The 20,422-nt window shown below is 35.3% G+C and overlaps 1 protein-coding gene across 3 annotated transcripts; it reads right to left on the reverse strand.

The window, feature by feature from the left end:
• Positions 1-72: 72 nt before the first annotated feature.
• Positions 73-20,006, reverse strand: LOC105043647 (uncharacterized). Of its 3 annotated transcripts, none has more exons than XM_010921277.3 (16): positions 19,691-20,006; positions 19,379-19,462; positions 16,896-16,969; positions 15,424-15,457; positions 13,373-13,431; positions 12,490-12,604; positions 12,344-12,381; positions 10,219-10,316; positions 9,994-10,049; positions 7,841-8,105; positions 7,474-7,610; positions 6,480-6,536; positions 5,425-5,490; positions 2,718-2,792; positions 756-852; positions 73-310 (listed from the first exon to the last, which is right to left on the reverse strand). In XM_010921277.3, the coding sequence occupies exons 1-15, from the start codon at positions 19,892-19,894 to the stop codon at positions 787-789; spliced, it is 1,428 nt and encodes a 475-aa protein (XP_010919579.2). In that variant the 5' UTR covers positions 19,895-20,006; the 3' UTR covers positions 73-310; positions 756-786. The 3 variants fall into 3 exon arrangements, with proteins under 3 accessions (XP_010919579.2, XP_010919576.2, XP_010919578.2); XM_010921274.4 differs by having other exon boundaries at positions 756-879; XM_010921276.3 differs by having other exon boundaries at positions 756-879; positions 7,474-7,589; positions 19,691-20,005.
• Positions 20,007-20,422: the final 416 nt, after the last annotated feature.

The raw sequence follows: 20,422 nt of genomic DNA on the forward strand, positions 1-20,422 counted from the left end.
GAGGTTAAAAAAGACAAAAAAGAGATCTATCGAATCTGGCACAACATATGAGAATTATACATAAAAAAAAGATAACACAGAAGTATTGCATATCATTGAGGCATACTGAATATGATAATAACCAATTGTTGAGCTCCTTCCCACTATAAACCACTTGGAGAATGGACCAACATTCATTGATGCAAAAGAAAATAGATTAAATTTGTGCCAATATGTATGCTCGTCACACCTCCTGATGGGATCCCAGATTCGTTGTAGCAAAAGAATGTGGCAAACATGAAGTCCACAAAGCCTTGCACCTTTCATCGATCTAGAAAAGGCAGAAATTCAGTAACAGTCATCAAGAGGCTAAATATTTTCATATTATTGATTGTTGGCCAAAATTTTGCAATGATGCTCTTTAAAAATACTATTGCCAATAAACTTGCAAACTTTCGAGGATAACGTCAAAAGTCATCTTCGTGGATCAAGTAGCCTTTGTCGATAACTGAAACATCTATTTGTCTGATAGTCCATGAAAAATTGCATTCAATGCCAAATAAGTCAATTTCTCAGGTAGACAGAAAATTGCAATAATATGCAGTTGAAATAAATGGAGAAAAAAGAATTAAAAACAAATTAGCATCCAAGCAAATGTGCAGCACAAGACATTCTAGTACTACGGATGTTTGAAAACGAACTTGTCGTAACAATGGCAATCAATTATTGTGCCTTGGATGTCAGAGAATTTTTAGTGGCAATTATTATTCTTTTACCTGTTGTGACCCAATCTACGGGAGTGCTAGCCTAGTTCTTCTCTGCTGGTGTTTTTCCACTTTTGGAGGATGCAGCTGAAACGCCTTTTTCAATGCACTGGAGTCGGAAAATCCACGTAAGTTCCTGAAAGGTGTCATGCAATGCTAGCAGCCACAATAAGAACAATACAGAGATGACCTAACAACTTCAACTAATTTTGTTAGTCAAAGTGTTGTTTTTTACCCTTCTCTGTATGCAAATGTGCATGGTATATTCAAGCATAAGATAGGTGCGGAGTCATATAGTAAGCATACAGTGACAAATATCATGCTCAACTACCAGCAAGAATATCAATGTCAGAACACCATTAGGCAATTCAAAAATAGTTGGGCATGAACATGGGCATCATGTCTCCACTAAATGAGTCTCCAGATTACGACAACTAGTACAAGTACAATAAACCAGCACCTATAGGATGGAATTCCATGTGAAACTAACACACTACTTGATCCCAAGAAAAATAAATGACAATGGGCTTTGATTTCTGACAGACAACGACCACGGACAACAAGCTAAAGCCTTTAAAATGCACAACAAGGATTATTAAGAAAATAAGTATATGATCTATGATAAATAGTCAACTATTGATTTGAGAGAAAAAAATGTTAATAAAAGATCATTAGCTTATTCTTCTATTAGTTCCCATTGCATGAAACAACTTTGATGTGAAATTATTAAACGGTTAAATTGATTAGAAAAATCTGCACACCATATTCAAATGTGAACCCTAGTTACCACAAAAAATATATCTAAATCCTTGACTCAGATCTAGGAAGCACGAATACTTCAAATCACATAACATCCCCATACGAATTTTTATTGGATACTGATACTTGTGTAAAGTATCACATTTTTCAAGATTAAAAGAAATACCCCAGAAACTTCTTGGACACACTCGAGGTATTTCCCTGTTACCTCAAAGAATGAGGGCGAGGCATGTTCCTTCATTTTTTGATATTAACCTTTTCATAGTGAATGTTTAATTTTGTAGTCTATGATGTTAGATATTTAAATATGTTGTACGGGTGAGGATCAAGATTCGAATGATTACTAAATGATGAACTTGTAAAAGTTGTTATTATCTTGTAAGGTATCTTCTAGATTATTTTAATAGCCTATTATCTTTTATGGATGCTTTTTTACAACATATACAAATGCATATCTACTTGTATATGTACGTATACATGGATGAATATATAAATATAAATATATATTCATAGTTTTGTCCTAGTTGTATCATATCCTATTTTTTTCCAGGTTTGCCATGTCAGCATATTGGGTCGTGCTGTCTGTATCATGTGTTGGGGTCCCTGCTTCATAGACTCAAAACTAATCCTTCCACTTGAACATATTTTCTTCTTTAGCTCTATTTGGTCAAGTAGACCCAAACAAAAAGAATGTATTGCAGCGACCAAAAATCTGACAATATTTATTAGTAATATTTTCAGTGAAACTTGGATATCAAGCTATTGAATTGACTGCAGACGGGAAAAAACTCAACTAGGCACTTTAACTTTTAAATTTGTAATATTATTACAATCGCCTAAAAAAGGTGGTTCCCTGAGATCATGGGAGATCAAGGGAAGGTTAGTTCCATATAATGGGGTCTCTTTCAGAAAATCAAACAAATAATATTAAGGTAATACACGTTGATTCTAATAGCTCCTAAAGAAGGTATTATGTCCCTATAGAATGTTCGTAAAGTCACATGACTTTTCTGTCCTGCAACATGCCTAGATCTTGAGGTTCCATGAATTGACACATTTAGTACCTCTTGGTCAAGCTACTGTTTGATTTGAGGGACTTAATTTTGTCAACTAGAACGAATCGATTGCTCTTTTCATAAGAATATATAGCATATGCAATCACTTATATATGCTTGAATCATTTTTGACTAATAGTGTTTCAACATGCTACAATACCTGAAGAAGAAAGTTGTGGAGCCAATCCAGTGTCTGAGGAAATGTTGTTGCAGAAATATTAGCCACCGTCAATCCCTGCTTCAAAGATTAAAGATAAATGAAAAAAAAAAAAAAGAATCATCTGCTTGCCCACTGCCTTTGATTTTTAAAATTTTCTCTTGGAATGTGTTCAAGTACAAGATTTAAAAAAAAAACATTTAGTACCATACAGAATGTGTGATATCAAATAGAGCACCCAGTAATGAACAAAATATTTCCAATACAAAATAAAATATTCAAGAATGACAAACTCTACTCATATAGGCTCGCAACAAGATATGATAGCAAAAGCTGTTTATGATCGATACCTTTACTTTCCAGATATTAGTACTATATCAATTGGTGATGCTGGTTTGCTTAATCAGACTATTTTTGGTATGAAACTCTGTTCATTTGCTGAGATCTTAGGCTGTGCATCCCAGTGCCTTCAATCATGGTAAACCACAACGAGAGCATCTGAGTGCACAGATTACGGTTGCTATGAAAATTCTGAGTCCCTGATATGTCAGTGCAGTACATGTGATCCCATGATAGGAACACCACAAGGAACTATTTTACCCATTACCACAGCTCAACCCCTGCTAAAAATGAAAATCTATCATGCATTCATGCCCTTGATCCCTAATTGTCAGTGCACCAAGCATGATCTCATGATAAGAATGCCACCTGTAACAGTTCTAAACATTAGTGTGGACTCAACCTCTGCTAGAAATGTAGAACTATCAGGCACAAAGGCCCTTGTGTGTAAAATACATAATCATTTTCCCCCTTCTTTTTGGCAACATCATTTGTTTTGTGCACCATATTCATTAGGAGGATTTGACACTGCATGCTCTCAGTGCAATTACATGATAAGTTGCAAAGTCATACTGTTGATCATGGTCTTAAAGATTTAAACACCTAAAACCCAGAAAAATTAAATGTTCGAAAGCTTCTTACTAATGGATGGATAGGTCATAAAATGGATGTACCCATTGAGGTAGGATAAGCGATTCTTCTTGGGTCCACTCACACTGCTGAATCTTGATGTACATACCGAAAAGTACATATGGACCAAACACCACCAGATTCAGATATTTCTATATTTTTATCATTTTCTAACCATTTCATGGATTGTAAGGAAATATTCAAATCATTTGTTTCTTTGTTTCTGGGATAGATCAAGATAGAAAATGCAATTTATCAATACAACTGACATATTATATAATTTTCACTCATACAATTTAGTCTCAAATCCTGCAAGTAGGTTTTCAGATAGGTTTAAGGGTCAGTTCTCTATATAAAATGGAAAATTGACAAAAATGACTTAAGCTAAATATGATAGGATTGAAGCCGTGACTTACTATATTAAACAAACAAGGAACAGTTCCAATAACATAAGCTACTTTATTGTCATTTTGAATTACATGTAGTATCTGTATAGGAAGGCAAGTAAACCACCAACATCCACAAATAGGAACAGCCCTGGGCCAGAATTGCACAAAGTATTTCTCTTGAGATATCTACGAATGCCTAGAATGCTGCTAGCTAGGTGCCTTGGCTGATGATGACACCACTAACTTGAGAAGATAGCCTGTTGAAGCCCAAAATGAACACCTTTAAAGGTGCAATTTAAAAGCATTCCAGTAAAATGATAGAGATGTGGCCACCCCACTAGCATAAAGCATAAATGTTACAAAAAGAGTTCAGAGGGTACACTACAGTGGAGGGGATTGGCTAGTCGTGTAGGCACCTTCAACCCAAGGCTGGCACTTGCTACATACTACCATTTTACATTACCAAAAGGAGAAAACTAAAAAATAATTCCATCAAAATTCATTCAATAGATATAAACGAAACCAAGACACTCATTGCTCGATTGAACAAACTCAGGAGGGAAAGCAAAAGCGTGCAAAATGGAAAAAATATAGCCACTAAATTATAATCAACAAGGCAAACAACAGCTGCAGGACTCAAGAACAATGCAATCATGAGAAATAATTTCACATTGTGAACTATCAAATATAAATATATAAAACTTTCTGAGGTAGGGAAACACATCCCAAGAAATTCTAAAATTAAGCTGATTTATGCACATACTTGGCTTGTTACCCATTGCCTTAATATCTAGAATCTGATACTGCTCTCTCTCTTTCTCTCTCTCTCTCTATCTGAAAGTTGGATACTTTTACATGGCCAAGCAGAATTCTAATCTGTGTAAGCTTTTCTACAATATAATGTTTCTCAATTGGTAAGTGGACATATATCTGTTTAACCATATATATATATATACACACACATTCGAGGGTCCCTTTAGATTCACAAACAGTTAGATTGGTTGTTCTAAAAGCAAGATCCAGATAAGGCCATGCAAATCTTGTACAACTCTGCAACACCAGCAACTTTGTGCAGAAAATAGAATTATATTATAGAATAAACCATTAAAATGTACTTTTCAAAGCAGATAGTCTATAAATTGTAAGACATCAAGGAGCACTCCCTAAGAACTTTAACAACCTTTTCTACCAGTACATAAAATAAATAAGTAAATATGCACTTCAAGATACAAGCTCCACATCTCAAGAACCATATACAATATATATAATTGGAATAGTCAAAAATATATGCATAATGGCACATGAAAGCACACTTCTGAGGATCTAATATTGGATGGAAGAAATGAGTTTACCTGTGGCTCAAAAGAGCAAAGATAATCCTGAATAGTTTTAAGATTCCTTATAAGCTTACTTTGATCCTACAAACAAGGAAAAAAGGTACCTTTGTATGTTAAATTTTAAATATAGTTAATTGCTTTTTTTGCTTTCATGAAATACAATATAATAAATAATCAATTAAGAAAGCCTTGAGACAGAAAAGTTTAATCAACTATCTATTGTAGTTACTATAATAAATATGCTCTCCTGAAGGTTCACCGTCTCGGTACCAAACCCCATACCAGTTCCATCCAATTACAATGTTAGTATAATGTATGGTACAGTAACGTTAGGTGTACAAGTGTTGGTATGGTACGGTACTACATATTGGTTCAGTACTGATAGGGTACAGTACTGACTGGTACAGCAAACCTTGTCCCTGAGCCAGTATGAACCACATAATTCAAAGGATATACTACATGGCTCAGGCTGCAACTCACGCAGGCCCTAGAGTGTGGAATTGCCAAGGTATCTGCTGAAATCACAGGTTAAGTAGAGAAGAAGGAAATAAGCCTGGAATCCTTATGGAAGATTTACTCAGTTCACCAACCAAAAAATATATAATTAACCAACTAATTCGAACCTAAGTTCATCAGCATCTTTTATATGTAAAGAACCAAAATAATATTACCACATAACCTAATACTATGAAACAATAGAAACCTCCCATCTTCCATATCATGGTTGCTCCATGTTACAATTGAGGACTGACATAAACCACATATTACATGTAAGTACTACATCACTTGTTCTTTAGACAAAGCTCACACTGTAAGTCTTAATTTTAATGACGAAGGATGGTTAGATATTGCAAAATAAAATTATCTATCTTTCCATTTGTTCACAAACACCCGTTAATGTGTTCCTTGGAATAAATTGTTCCTTACATGGATTTATTCAAAACCAATGTCTCATAAATGGTTCATCATGGAGCAAGAAACTGTAATGGATCAAAATTGGTGGACAAAAACATTGCTAAACATGACTGCATATATCATTCACCAGAAACAGCAACATGTAATGTACATACCTGCACAAGACTTTTACCCCCAAATGTTCTAGTGGCAATCCATTCTTCCAGTAATGCCTGCAGGAAAAAAAAAAAAAGGGCGCATTAAGAGTCAAAATATGTTTGCACTGACAGAGAATAAAGAGAATATCTAAAAATATGTATCAATACTTGAAAGTATGGAATCACACTACTGTTGGAACTGAAGCATAAGTATTTAAAAGTTGAAAGCCCTTTGCTATCCACAATCACATAGAGCCAAAATTCCAAATATAGTCAATAGCTGCTCACTAACTATAAAACATTAGCATAAATTTTTAACAGCATTGGACCAAAAAAAAACTGATTTTTCCATCATGATATGTCAAACCAAAGACATCTAAACAGTCTTAACTACCTAATCCCAAATTCTCAAAAACACATATAAGTCTTTGTTGAATCACACTAATAAAAATCATAGATCGATCTACAAACCAATGGTAACACATCCTGAAAGGCAAAAAAAAAAAAAAATAATATATATATATATATATATATATTTTTATTTATTTATTTTTTATTTTTTAAAAGGTGAAGCAGATGAGAAAAAATGTAGTAGGGAATCAAACGTGCTACATGAGTGCAGCAAGATAAGATTGTAGAGGTGAATTCGGAGTAACTAGTAAAGCTAAGGACTAAATGAGTACATTAAACTGAGGAACTGCAATAACAGAGGATAAAGCGATGGAGAATTGATAAAGGCAGGCTAATGCAGTTGGCAAAAACAAGAGGAGGAGACCAGGAAACAAAATGAAGAACTGGATGATACTTGTGGGAGAGCACTTGATGTTGTTACCTTGATAGAGGATTAAGTTTTCATAAACTACAAATGGCAAAAAAGATTCAAACAGGACTCTGGATGGTGTGATAATGGTCCATAGCGGAAATCACTATCCAGCAAGCAATAGCTACGGCCATCAAAATATAAGCACCACCATGATATATGTTCAATCACAAAACAGAAAAAATGTCAAACCTTGTGATCAAACTCCACCATCTTCAAAACTATAGGTATGATTATTGGTTCAGCAGCAGATCTTTCTTTCTTCACAGAGTTACTGCTTTCTAAGTTTAATTCTTTACCAAGCTCTCCTGGGAAGTCACAAAGTAATACTTCAAAAGACAGTGAAAAAAAATTTAGATATTGGTCTTTCTGTTCTGCAAGATATGGGGAAAATTTAGCAAAAAGAAATAGTCCAAATTAACCTCGTATGAAAACATCTCATTGAAAAAAAAAAAGAAAAAAGAAAAAAAATCTTCCGGCTTATTCCATATTTGAGATAGATAATGACCGAAAACCATCATTGATAAACTCCAAATTCACAGAAGCTTCATAAGACAACCTTGAGATTTAGAAGATGTCCCCACAGTTTCAGAAGCAGATGTGCCCTCCTGAGCTTCTTCCATATCAGGACAACCCTTCTTATTTCCAGAGTGGTCCACATTTGTGGAATGGCCTTTCTCACAGCCAGAAGCATTTTCTAAACTATGTTCTATATCTGTTGTGATATCATTCGAAGTCCCAGATTCTGGGTTCTTTTTGTGCATGTCTAGTGACTCTCTGTTCTCCTCATCCATTAAATACATCCTTGGATCCAAATGTATACCCTGCCACAAGAATATAGATGGAAAACACAGTCAAGGTAATGAGATGGATTAACAAGATAAGACCTAAAATAATAATTCATGAATGATAAATATCGCACAAGAAATAATAAACTTCAATTGAAGTACCAACCAATGGCAACGTGATTAGATAAAGACTGTTGATTGGGGTTAATAGAACTTAGCAAGTTCATTGTTTGTAACTGGCTCAAGAGGAAAGAATATTTGTGGATACCTGTTAATCCACCCAGTGACGAAAAGATTGGGATTATAGGTTTTGGTCATCCCTTAATGATAGATGCACCCAACTTTGGTTAATGCACCTCTCACTATATAATGGGCAGAGAGAGAATGAGAGGGGAGAATACATAGAAACTGAATATATAAAAGAGAGTGCAGTCCTCTTTAGTGTTGCAAATATTGAAGTCTATATTGTAAATTTGAAGAGAATCTAAAATGATATGTTGAGATGTTCTGAAACTTGCAGCTGGATTTTTGACGTGTAAATTTAGACAATCCTTATTGGTTCATTTTAGATAATGGGTTTTGTCCCTAATGAACTAACTAGGATATTTTTAAAATGGATGCAATCTCTCATTTTACATTCTTAAAGATTATGAAGAAGTTTGGGTAGATGATTGGCTTGTATCTATACAATAGCAATGCCACACGGTCAGCCCACACTCCTCCAAGGAGTTTGACTATATATATAGTATTGATGCTTCCACTCTACTTCTAGAATTTCCTAAAGCACCATAATATCCCAATTTTGGACATTATCAAACCGATTTTTGATATTTAGGCAATAAAGTTTCCTTATGAGTATCCTGCATGGAATGAGGTGTATTTAAAAAAGCAAATTAAATTAATACCTGAGGTATACTAACAATTCATTATCATTTCCTTGTAAAGTAATCAGAACTCAGAAGCATAATGCTGTATCTCCAAACCACGTAAAATCACCTACTCATGAGATTTCCCATTTATGATTACAAAGGCTAACTAACTGGCCAATAATATTCCTAGCAGCAATGCATGACTAACATCCATTAACATAGAAGTTCTGACTACTAAAGTACACCTCAAAGTTTGCAGCTGAAAAAGGAGGATTTATTGGCTGACTGATGAGAGATTCCCTTGGTTTTGAATTTGATGACACATATCCATATAATTTTATTTTACGCTTATCAGTTGGTTAATCAAATACATTCCAAGATATTGATATGACATTAAAAAAAATAAAGGAAAACTAGTTTATTTTAGTGATAAGCTTATTCGAAAGAAAAAGATTCATATATTAGCCTGTTCGGTAGCATGTAACTTAACTACAGCATTATTTGATGTAGAAAAGGAATCCTGGATTATCAAAAACACAACAATGAAAATCAATTGCATAAGCATGTTGACAATGTCACAGCAAAAAATATATATAGATGTTACGTATCGATGATATTGTGCTACAAAGTTGTGCATGTAGTAACAAACACAAACATATGAAATGCTTGTAGCTGATATAAAAGGGCCATAAGGCTGGCAACTAGAAACCCTTTTTGGACAAATGCTTCTTAATTTATAAGTAGCTTAAGGTGTCTAATTAAATATGCATACAGGTGTCTAATTAAAATTGCAGTGAACATGAAGATAATCTCATGAATGTCATCCTGTGGCCAGAATGGCTACACTTACATAGTGTTTTTTTCTCTTTTTTCCTTTATTTTAAAATAGGACTGGAGAAAGCACAATGGGGCCCTCTACTCTTAAATATTGTAATACATATGTGCAACCAGAAATTTTACACGTTGCACTTAACCTTCATATTCCTTCCTAAGAAAACATAGGTGCAGGGAAGCAAAAAATTTAAAAATTAACAATAGAAGTTAGACCACCACACCTCAATTATGATAGGTTTGCCATCTTTCATTGCCTTCTTTAAATCACCAGCCAATCCTAAAGCATACAAAGAAAAAGCTTTTCATCATCATTAAAGGCACCAAAATTTATAAACAGAACAGCTATGGGTTATTCAAAGTACATGAAACCACTTTTCACATATGTAGGCATTTACAAATTAACCTAGTAAAATATTGATAGATATAAACAAAAATCACTGAGCTACCTTTACGAACAATCCTGCATTCCCTGCAAAATTCTGTAATAAGTTCTTCAGAAGAGTTAAAATCTCGAGACCAGACTGGTGTGGATGTTAATGGGGCACTGCACAAAAAGGTTAGGAGGCACCATAACTTCATATGGTTCTTACAATTTAAACACAAAATGGCATATACATCCTATTGGAGCATTTCTATGATTCTAGAGTCATCCATCAGTTTATAACAGCTTGGCTAAAGTTCACAGACCCACTAAAATAGACAGTATTACAGACCTATAACTGCCAGTAAGGAGGTCCTGAAACAAGTAACAATATCATTACGCTGTATTTTTTGAGATAAAGCACCACATGCAATTGTACAGGGTATAAGCTTTGCTTTTTTAAAAAAAAAAAATCTTTAATTTCTTGTTTTGGATATTAATATAATTGCATGCATCTTAAGGTAATTGCCATAACAAAGAAGCATTATTTTCACTCTTTGTATGATCAACAGATGATCCAGTGGTATAAATATGGAGAAAAAAACTGAAAAGAAGAAGGAAAATAATTATTATATGATGAATACATGATGTGGAAATATATGCATAAAGAAGAAAACTTGTTACCTAATTTTCTAATATGTGGACTGTATGTGTGTATGTATGTTTTGTGGACTTTATAATACACGCAGGATGTAAATAGAGGTTTCTATGATCTGAACTGCAAAATAAAAATTTAAACCATTTGTTGCAATCTAGAAGATCTGGAATGCCTACATATGAAAATTCATGGTTATCAAACCTCTTGCCTATGCATCAAGTCCTCCCAAATATATACTTTGTATGGCACTATAAAGTGCGTTGATCTTGTGGTGATTGATGCATAGGGGTTTCCAAACATATAATTTGCTTACATAGGCATTTTAAGTCTCCTAGATCATATCCAATTGTTCAAATATCCAATTTTCAACCACCAACACTGATTTTTTCTTGGGCACAAAGTCCTCTGTATACCCATGGTGTACCACATATGCACTCACTACTGCATGTATGTATGTATATCGATAACAAAATATGAATAAGTGTGTGCATACGCATATAGCCTGGATGAGAGGGAAGCATGATTTCAGTAATTCCATTATCTCCAATCTTGATGTTGATCTGAAGGCTGAAACCCTTAAGTGCCAAGCTAACAATTGTAATGGACTGATGAGGCCAAAAATTCAGAAATTAAGTCTTAAAATTAAGTTATAAATGTCATAACATCTTTATAGATCAGTATAATAGCTTTTAAATTATCGATGTCACAGAAAGTTGTCCTTATCGTATCATTTTGTAAAAAGCAAACAATAGATGAATCTTGAAATGGTAACAGGGCCGCATGATAGCTGTTATGAGCATTGTATAATGAAAATATAGTAGTCAAAATGCATAAAAGATGGTTGTTCATATATAGACATCATAGATGTCAATAATATAACATAGGTAGCAAGAGCCATGTAGCAACGATCCAGCACCTCACCCAGGATGGCTAGTTAGAAGATTATTGATTGGGGTCCTTGGCCTAAGTACTCCAGACCTTTCCAACGAATACCAAATGTGGGAATAAACACATGCCTACATAGGGACTCACACGCTCATTAGCATTGTCATCCTCACAAAGGAAAAGGTCCAATCACAAATATCATGACTAATTCGTGGTCAGTCCCCAAAGAGAAAGGGTCCATGCTGCAATAACACATAGCACATGGGCTAAGTGGGCCGGGCAAAGAGGACCTGTCAGCTAGAAGGTTATTAATCAACTTCCTTAGCCCATCTTAAGATATCTAAAAATTTTAAAGTTTGTACCCTCAAATTACATTGTATCTACTATAATTTAAGGGTATAGACTATTAAGTGCATAAATTAGGCTATTCACCTTATTAGCGAATTACTGCATTCAATATACTCAATCCAATATCTACCATGCATAGTTATGTCTGATATATAGTAGCAAGATGTTGATATTTGCAGTTAAAAAAAGGAAAACAAAAAAGCATTCACAGCCATTTGTCCATTATTCAGAAATTCGAGGATAGAAGGAGCATGAATAAATTTTTTAAGAAAATTTCACATGGAATGAACCTGGCGAAAGAAATTGTGAGATCACTTACTCCGTTGATGTGCGTAGTAATTCATACACCATGTCTGTCTGTGTGATAAAGAAATAAGCTGCTTTACTAGCACTATTCTACTTGTTCTCAAAATGCTATCAGAATTGAAGAATCCAGTTAAAAATTCATGATAAAAAGTGACAAACCTGCAAAACATTTGGTAAATTTAGTCGTTGTGCCAGTTGTGTGGCAATTGTAGATTTTCCTACACAAGCAGTTCCACATACGAGAATAACCAATGGTACTCTTTGGTGATGAAATCTAAAAGACAATGACCAAAATGAAAACAAAGGAAACACACATGTCACTGTAGGGGTTCTTTGTAACTAAATATATTGCTCAAACTATAAATTTGCATCTCAAAATACAGAGAAAAAGAATCAAAATACATAGAAGATTGATATATATTATATGCATTCTTACAATGACACTTGTTTGAATAACTTATGATGCAGTCATGAAACTTACACAACAGTTATTGTGCTTAAATATTCAAATGGATCTATTTAGTCAGGCATAAAGCAATTGGACTAGATAAAATACATAGAACAATGCTAGCAGCTAACGATAATAAATAAACTTAAACGATAAGGGATTCCATATTGCCCATGTAGATTCATCCTTGGCAGCCAATTCGGGATGGGCTACAAATCAACCTGTTGTCAAAGTATGTTCATCCAACACCGTGCTGACCTTTTTTCGATAAGGTTGTAGTGACCTTTAAGATGAAGTATATAGGGCAGCACCTTCAGGTCCCAAGGATGAAATGGCTAATTACTTTGAGTGAACTGTTGATGCATATGAAAATGTTGTACAAAAACCAAATGAACAAATACAAATGTATTATATGAGTAACAAAGAAAACCAAGTAATCTAATTGTAACCGATGTTCATGATATTAAGCATCTAGCAGCATAATCAGTAGAAGTACAGCTTCTACGAGAGTTTGCATGCTCCGGGATATTGTATTTCCCTGATCTCCAGAAAATTTTGACTGCACTGAATCTACTGATCAAACATTTTACTTACCTCGTCATCATCTTATAGCGGTTTATGTACTCCTCTCCATAACCACGTCGCTCCATAAGCTGCATGGGAACTCAGTTGAAACCACAAATTATTTGAATAGTTCCATTACCTAGAACTCATTTTAAAAAAGAAAAAAAAAACACTTAAATGCAGTACAAGGAAACGGTTAGCTGTGGTCAAAGGTCTTCTTCTTGATGCATCATTTCCTTTAGCACAAAATTGATATTATCCAGTTGTGCCCAAATTTTTACTTCCACTCTAGTGTTTCTCACAGAGCAATGTGACAATATATCTGTAAGAATCTAAATCCATTTTCTAGCAAATTAAAAGAATTTCAACTGATTTCCTCACAACAATTTAAAATCTGGATCAGAACTGTTCCAGATAGAAATGAACCATATAATTCACCTTCAGTATCATGATAAGACATGGATCCACATCCTTCTGAAAGTAATACAAGGCTTATGAATAGATAACAGAAAAACCTTCCAAAACAAGATCGCACCAATTTGTTCTAAACTCCCTTGTAATAAGCTGAGGGATAAGGCTCATGAAAGTCATTATTAAAGATTAAATTGCACATTCGCCGAACTATCCCGAACTGGACGGTTCAGGATATTCCGAGCCATACCGACCGTAAATCAGGACAGTTCAGCAGGCCAAATTGGAGCACCGGATGAGGGAGAGAGAAAAAGAGGAAGAGAGAAAGAAGGGGAGAAAAAGAGGAGACGACGCTGCCGGAGGACTAGCAGTGGCCCGCTGAGGCCGTCAAAGAGCCGCAGAGGCCTCCACAGCTCGGTTGCCCGATAGGATATTTAATCAAGAGAGATAGAGAGAGAGGAGAGCGACAGTATCGGAGAAAGGCACAACTGACAAAGAGGCCATTGAAGGGCGCTAGGTGGCCATCGGACAGTGGAAAATGTGTGGATGGAGCCGCGATCATGGAACGAGGGCTACCACCTCTATTTGTCATATTTTTTTAAAAACAACAATGAATAATGAAGCCAACAATGGATTTGCCGGCTCAACTATTTCAGAAATTTTTTAAAAAAAATTAGATAAACAGTTAAGCCGACAATGGATGTGCCAACTTCACTTAAATCCAATGCCGGTTTCTCTGTGGTCGGAATTTTTTTAAAAAATTCTGTGAAATAGGGGCGATCACCCCTGTTTCACACCTGCAGTGCCATAGACCGCGATTTCGCTATCCAACGGCCAACCGGAGACCCTCCGACTACCTATCCACTAGCTTCCCCTCCCTCTTTTTCTTTTCCTCCCCCCTCTCTCTCTCAGCCAAGATTTGGGAGGAAGCAGAGGCCTTGGCAACCCTCCGAGCACGCTTGCAACCTGCCTATGACCACCACCAACGTCTCCTCCGGCCACCTTCTCCCTCTCCCTCCCCTCTCTCTTTTCCTCCTCTCCATTCCCGTCTTCTCTTCTGTATTGGTTCACACCGGTCCGGTTCGATACAGATCCATACCAACTCGTACTGCCAGCCGGCTGGCACAAATCTCGATTTCGGTTCCGATTCCACGGAACTTGAATAAACAAACATATATCAGAAAACAAGAATATGAACTGCTCTGCACTATTAAGAAATAAATGGGTCCCGGGAAAGATGATTTAGATAATACACAGAGCAAAAGCTATTTCTAAGAAATTGTTGGTTCATCTTATGGATCAAGATTCGCCGTCTCAATTTTAGATCCCATATTGATATCATCCTATTACAATATTGGTATATAATTCAATACGATACGAGACAACATACCAAGCGTCGGTATGGTACAAGACCAATATGGTAGGATATAAAGTGTATCAGACAGTTCGGCCCGGTCGGCATTCTATAGTATAGATAGTTGTGGTTCATGATAGGGCATTGCATTTTTCACCTAAAAATATAATAAAACAACTAAAAATTTCTGCAATGGTGGCAATCTAAAATGTGAGAAACTCGTTCGTAAAAAATGTTATATAGCGTGATGGACCAAGTTCCTTCATTTGCTGAAACTTCAAAAGTCAAACAAAGATTAATTGTTGAAAGGAAATACCTTGAATAAATTAGCTTCTAAATCAGATTGTGAACTGCAAAAAAAAGTTTGAAATAAGGAAAGATATATCAGTAAATTCCAGAACAAAAATTAAGTAATAATTCTTGTCAAGAAGGATGTAGTCAATAAGCAGATTTACAGATTCAAGTGCAACTCATGAACATGATTAATAATCTTACAAGGAATCCAGTAACAAAATACATTGACTCTGTTCCAGGCAAGCTATCATCATCTATCTCCGTGCAGCAGCAGTGTTCATGTCCAGTCATGTCCAAGATATGCTATGACTATCTGAGCATCTGTAATATACAAATGCTATGGTATGCTGTTTTGAGTCTTTTATTTATCTTACAAGACCATGTCAATCATGAAAATAAAAGTTGACCGTCTCATACATAACAAGATCTCCACCAACAAAAATCACTCTAGAATCCTATATTTGAAATTGAGTATCTATAACCATTAAGAATGATGATATTAGTATCACGCTGATTTACCATTATATTAAATGCTAATATCTAGTGAACCTGTGTGTGTGTGTTTATATATGCACATGGGTATTAGTGTAGTGTGAGATATATAAGAAACCCAATTTATGAAGCTTCAAATTACAAATTTGGGAGGCTTTGCTCTTATTAGGAAATTTGCTTTTGTACTTGTTTCATTTTGATATCCGAACCCAACTAGTTTGGGATTAAGGCTTAATTGAGTTATCCTTGTTTTATATTGATATGCAGTATCAAAGTCAAGCCTTTTTTTAATTTTTGCTCACAAGCTCCATGGTTTTGTATCATGAATGTTAAGTTGCCTAATGGTTAAGATCCTGTTATATTTATTAATACACTTGATTCTTTTTTAAAATCACAATATGCTCTTCTATAATATATTTTCCTTGATAGTACTATATTTTCTTAATATTTGTTTTGTCACAGGGTATCTAGTTCATGTTAAACTTAACCATCAACAAGAAAACTTAAGAGAATATGCATGACATTGGATGGTTTTATGTATCCTATATGATGCTTAAAGATTAAACATGAGCTTTTGAAATTACAAAATGCTTTAGCAAAAGTCTAGAACAGGAAAAAAAAAAAAAACAAATGCATATAGGCATACATAAAGAACACAAATACTTGTTGCATATATTTCATTCAAAACATACTTCTAGGATGCATTATTGAACAGTAGGAGAACAAGATGTTCAAGCACAACCTCACACCCAAATGCACATACATCTTGCCATGTAAACAAAGAATTATAACATACAGCCTTTTTTGTCAAATTCTACATTCTGAGATTTGAAAATACATGAGATCTCTAAAAAGTACAGGCATGTGATGCTTCCATCCAAATATCAATGAAACAACTGAGAACATTTTCCCAAAATCTTCAAGGGCGAAAATTGATGCAGTGCAGATCAGTTATCAAAGTTCATTGATTATTGATTAAAAAGATGGTTGTGCATAACGTACACATCAAGAAGGCTATTGTCTACAAGCAGCTTCTTGAGTTCAAGAGCAATCTTGATAGCAACATGATTAGGAATCTGGAAAAAAGAAGTCCAGAAATAAATTACTAAACTCTGTTATCAGGCTATAATGATATAGCTAGCTCATTATCATGAGCTTCACAAAGAGAGATTTCAGAAAAAGTAAGAAGATAATGATTTTGTTCCGTGAGGTCTCAATGAAGCTCATTCTCATGAAGCAACAAAAAGGAAGCTTTTTCAGATAACAAAAAGTCTCCATGTACCCAGCAATGTACAGACATAACAAACATCCTTTAAATTGCAGAACAAATAACTATCATATCAAATATTAATATCACATCAGAGAGCAAGCATCATGGCCATAGTGAATAAAGGTCAAAGTTCAAAGCACTAGGCAATCTCCCCATTTTATTTTAACCCCAAATTGGAATACTGCACTATTAACATGCATAATACTTGTACATGCTAGAAAAAACTATCCCATAATCTACAAAAGGAAAATGAGAAAAATTGACTTATTTTGCCTTCAGAAAGAACTTAAATTCCTTCATCCTCTATATCGAGGTGACCCTACATGCAAGTTATTCTAGAGAAGTTATATGACAAATAGATTAGAATTGTGACATAATCAAAGCTATCATATCATGGGTTCAAAATGACTCCAATAAACTAAAGGATACAAAGGTCCAAGACTCAAAATCCACCTCAAGCTAAGGGACCAAGAACATGTTAGTTTTATTTCGTAAGCTAACTTGCACTCCAAAAGGCAATGTTATTCATGCTATCTTGTCCAAGCATGGATCTTTCCCTTGAACATGCAACCAAGTTGTACTGCTATGAAGGGCAAAGATGACCACGTTGGATTCTCATCGCTAACACAACTGAATGTAATCATACTTTTACCACAGATATCAATAGAGTTGGTTTTTCCATTTTTTTCGAATGTGATACCTTGCCTTTGCCTCTGCTGGGTCCAAATATGGCTTATTTTCCTTGTAGATGGTGGTATCACAAGCATGCATGCACACAAGCATTGTAAACAATGTGATGAATCCAAGATTCACATGAATGCACACAAACATACACAACACAGACACACATCACCCACATGCACACATGAGTGTGGACATGTATTATGTAGATATTCTTTAATTTAACATTTCCTTTGGTATCTTATAAGCTCCATCTTCAACTACAACCATAAAATCGTGTAGCCTAATCTACTACTCATCTATCCAACCCAAAAATTTGTTTGCAAGACATTTGCGATATTTTTGTATATTGCATAATAATTTTGAAAAGGAAACAGTGAAAGAAAATATAAATAACACTATGTCATATTGTTGATCAGAATAAATGATTAATATACATATTTTAAGTCATACACCATATGACAGAATGACATGAGATATACATGTTTGCTATTGGGGATGTATTGTGTGTCTGCCTACATCATACAGCATTGAATAGTGTGGCTGGTCCAACAATGTACCATTTTTACATGGGATAATACAAGTCAGTGCCATCTAGGACATATGCAAACCACCCAAAGACAATAGAAACCCTCTCAAGACTATGTTCACCATTAGAAAATGCAGAGTTCCTCCCAAACCCTCCAATTTCAAGTTTACACAAGACGAGTTTGGATATTTTATTTTTGAAAGTTCAGTGTCCCTTGAACATAGGATCACTCGATAACTTAAAAAGTTAGAATAGGTCTTGATATCTGTCTTTTCCTTTTTGTGATTCTAACATACATTCTCTTCTTGTAAAAAGCATGGACGCATTAAGTTAGAGAAAACTAAATGAAGGGATTACACCCTCAGAATATGGAACATAACTAAACTATGCCAAGGGCAGGTCATATAAAGCAATAAAAATGTGGAAGATCACACCCAATAAATATGATTAAAACTTGAACTTAATGAACTTAGCAGAATAGCATCTGGTGGGAATACATGTCTCCAGAATGTTAGCAACATTTGATGGATGATGTGGTGCCTAAATTGTCATATCCAATAATTAAATAGCAACAAGAAGTTCACATGAAGCATCAAAAACACATCAACCAACACATAGATGTCGGAACCAGATCCAGTTTGCAACACAGAGAAACACCTAGTTGAACCCAAGTACATACCCCAAATTCAATTAGATTGATGCCACATGGTAACAGACATTCGAATACATGGACTGAAGCTTCCCGCAGTCTTAAAATATTTAACCAATTTAAACGACACAAAATTCTCTTAAAAGTTTGACCTATAAAGATAGTCAATTCATAAAAAAATCAAAATACTGTATGGAGATTTTTTTTTTTTTTGCTAAAGAATCTCAACAAAGAGCAAGTGTCAATCTAATAACTATAGAGTTAGGTTACCAGCAAGAAAAACATATCTACAGAACAAGCAGGCATAAGTTTACATAAAAATAAGAGAACAAAACAATTGATAAAAGAGCAATAACCTTCGTTACAGTTAACATCCTGCTGAGAAGGAATCTGGACAGAACATAGTAATGATCCGCATTGTCACCAAGCCATACTTTCACCTAATCGCCCAAATTCCAAGCAAAGTGCAAGAGTTGATGAGAAAACCAAACAAAACCCGTATCAAGAACTCAACAGAAAGATGTATACACGATCGCCGCGATTCCAAACAGAAAGAAAGGATCAACCAGCAAATAGCAACAAGCCCTACATCAAGATCAAGAATCCAAGAAAGAGCACCAAAGAAATGCTCTTTTGGGTTCGGGGGAGGAGTGGAGCGAGGGTTTCACCTTGACGAAATCGTATTTGGAGGAAGCGTTTCGGGCGGGCAGCGAGGGTGCGGCTTCCTTCTTATCTTCGGACGAGGATTGTCGCAGGGAAGGAGCATGGGAGAAGGTGGACGGCGCCTTCCCCGTCATCTCGCTGAGGCTGCGGCCCAGCATGCTGCTGCGGCTCGCTTCGCAGCTCTCTCCCTCCGCTGATGCCTCCTTCATCGCTCAACTTCTCTCTTCTTTTGTTTCTTTCCTTCCAGGAGGCTTTTGGTTTCTCTCGTGGGGCTCGACGGTGCCCTGCACCGACCGCACAGCGAGTTGATGGTTTCTGAGATTTACGCATTCTTTTTGGCTTATTTGTAACTTACTCCGCAACAAAGATATTTTAAAAGTCCCCGAATTATTTTTTACCCCCCGCACCTGCCAAAAAAAAAAAAAAAATCCTCCAAATTATTCGTACACTTTACATACATAATACATTGAATGATTAATAGTTTGTGGAATTTATGCATTGTTTTCTGACTTACGTGGTAGTTCGATAATTATGGACCTCACGATTTTATCTTTTAAAAGATATCTCATGTGAAAAAAATTTTTTCGAGACTATTGGTATGCTCTATATTATTAGAATCACAATCCCAAAAATCAAAACAGACCTCGATTCCTTCTTTGATGCGTTATTGTTGCGGACAAGGATTCGATCCATCACGTGAGATATTGTTCGCTTTGGCCCATAGACTTCACGATTTT

The sequence above is a fragment of the Elaeis guineensis genome, chromosome 4 (genome assembly GCF_000442705.2).
Source record: "Elaeis guineensis isolate ETL-2024a chromosome 4, EG11, whole genome shotgun sequence".
NCBI lineage: Eukaryota > Viridiplantae > Streptophyta > Magnoliopsida > Arecales > Arecaceae > Elaeis > Elaeis guineensis.

Excerpts from the sequence above, each read along its gene's own strand:
- LOC105043647 (XM_010921274.4), bottom strand. The coding sequence starts at position 19,894 with ATGAAGGAGGCATCAGCGGAGGGAGAGAGCTGCGAAGCGAGCCGCAGC. Across the intron at positions 19,463-19,690 it reads CCAAATACGATTTCGTCAAG|GTGAAAGTATGGCTTGGTGA; the intron begins GTGAAACCCTCG and ends TTGGGCGATTAG. Across the intron at positions 8,106-9,993 it reads GCAAACCTATCATAATTGAG|GGTATACATTTGGATCCAAG; the intron begins GTGTGGTGGTCT and ends TTCTTGTGGCAG.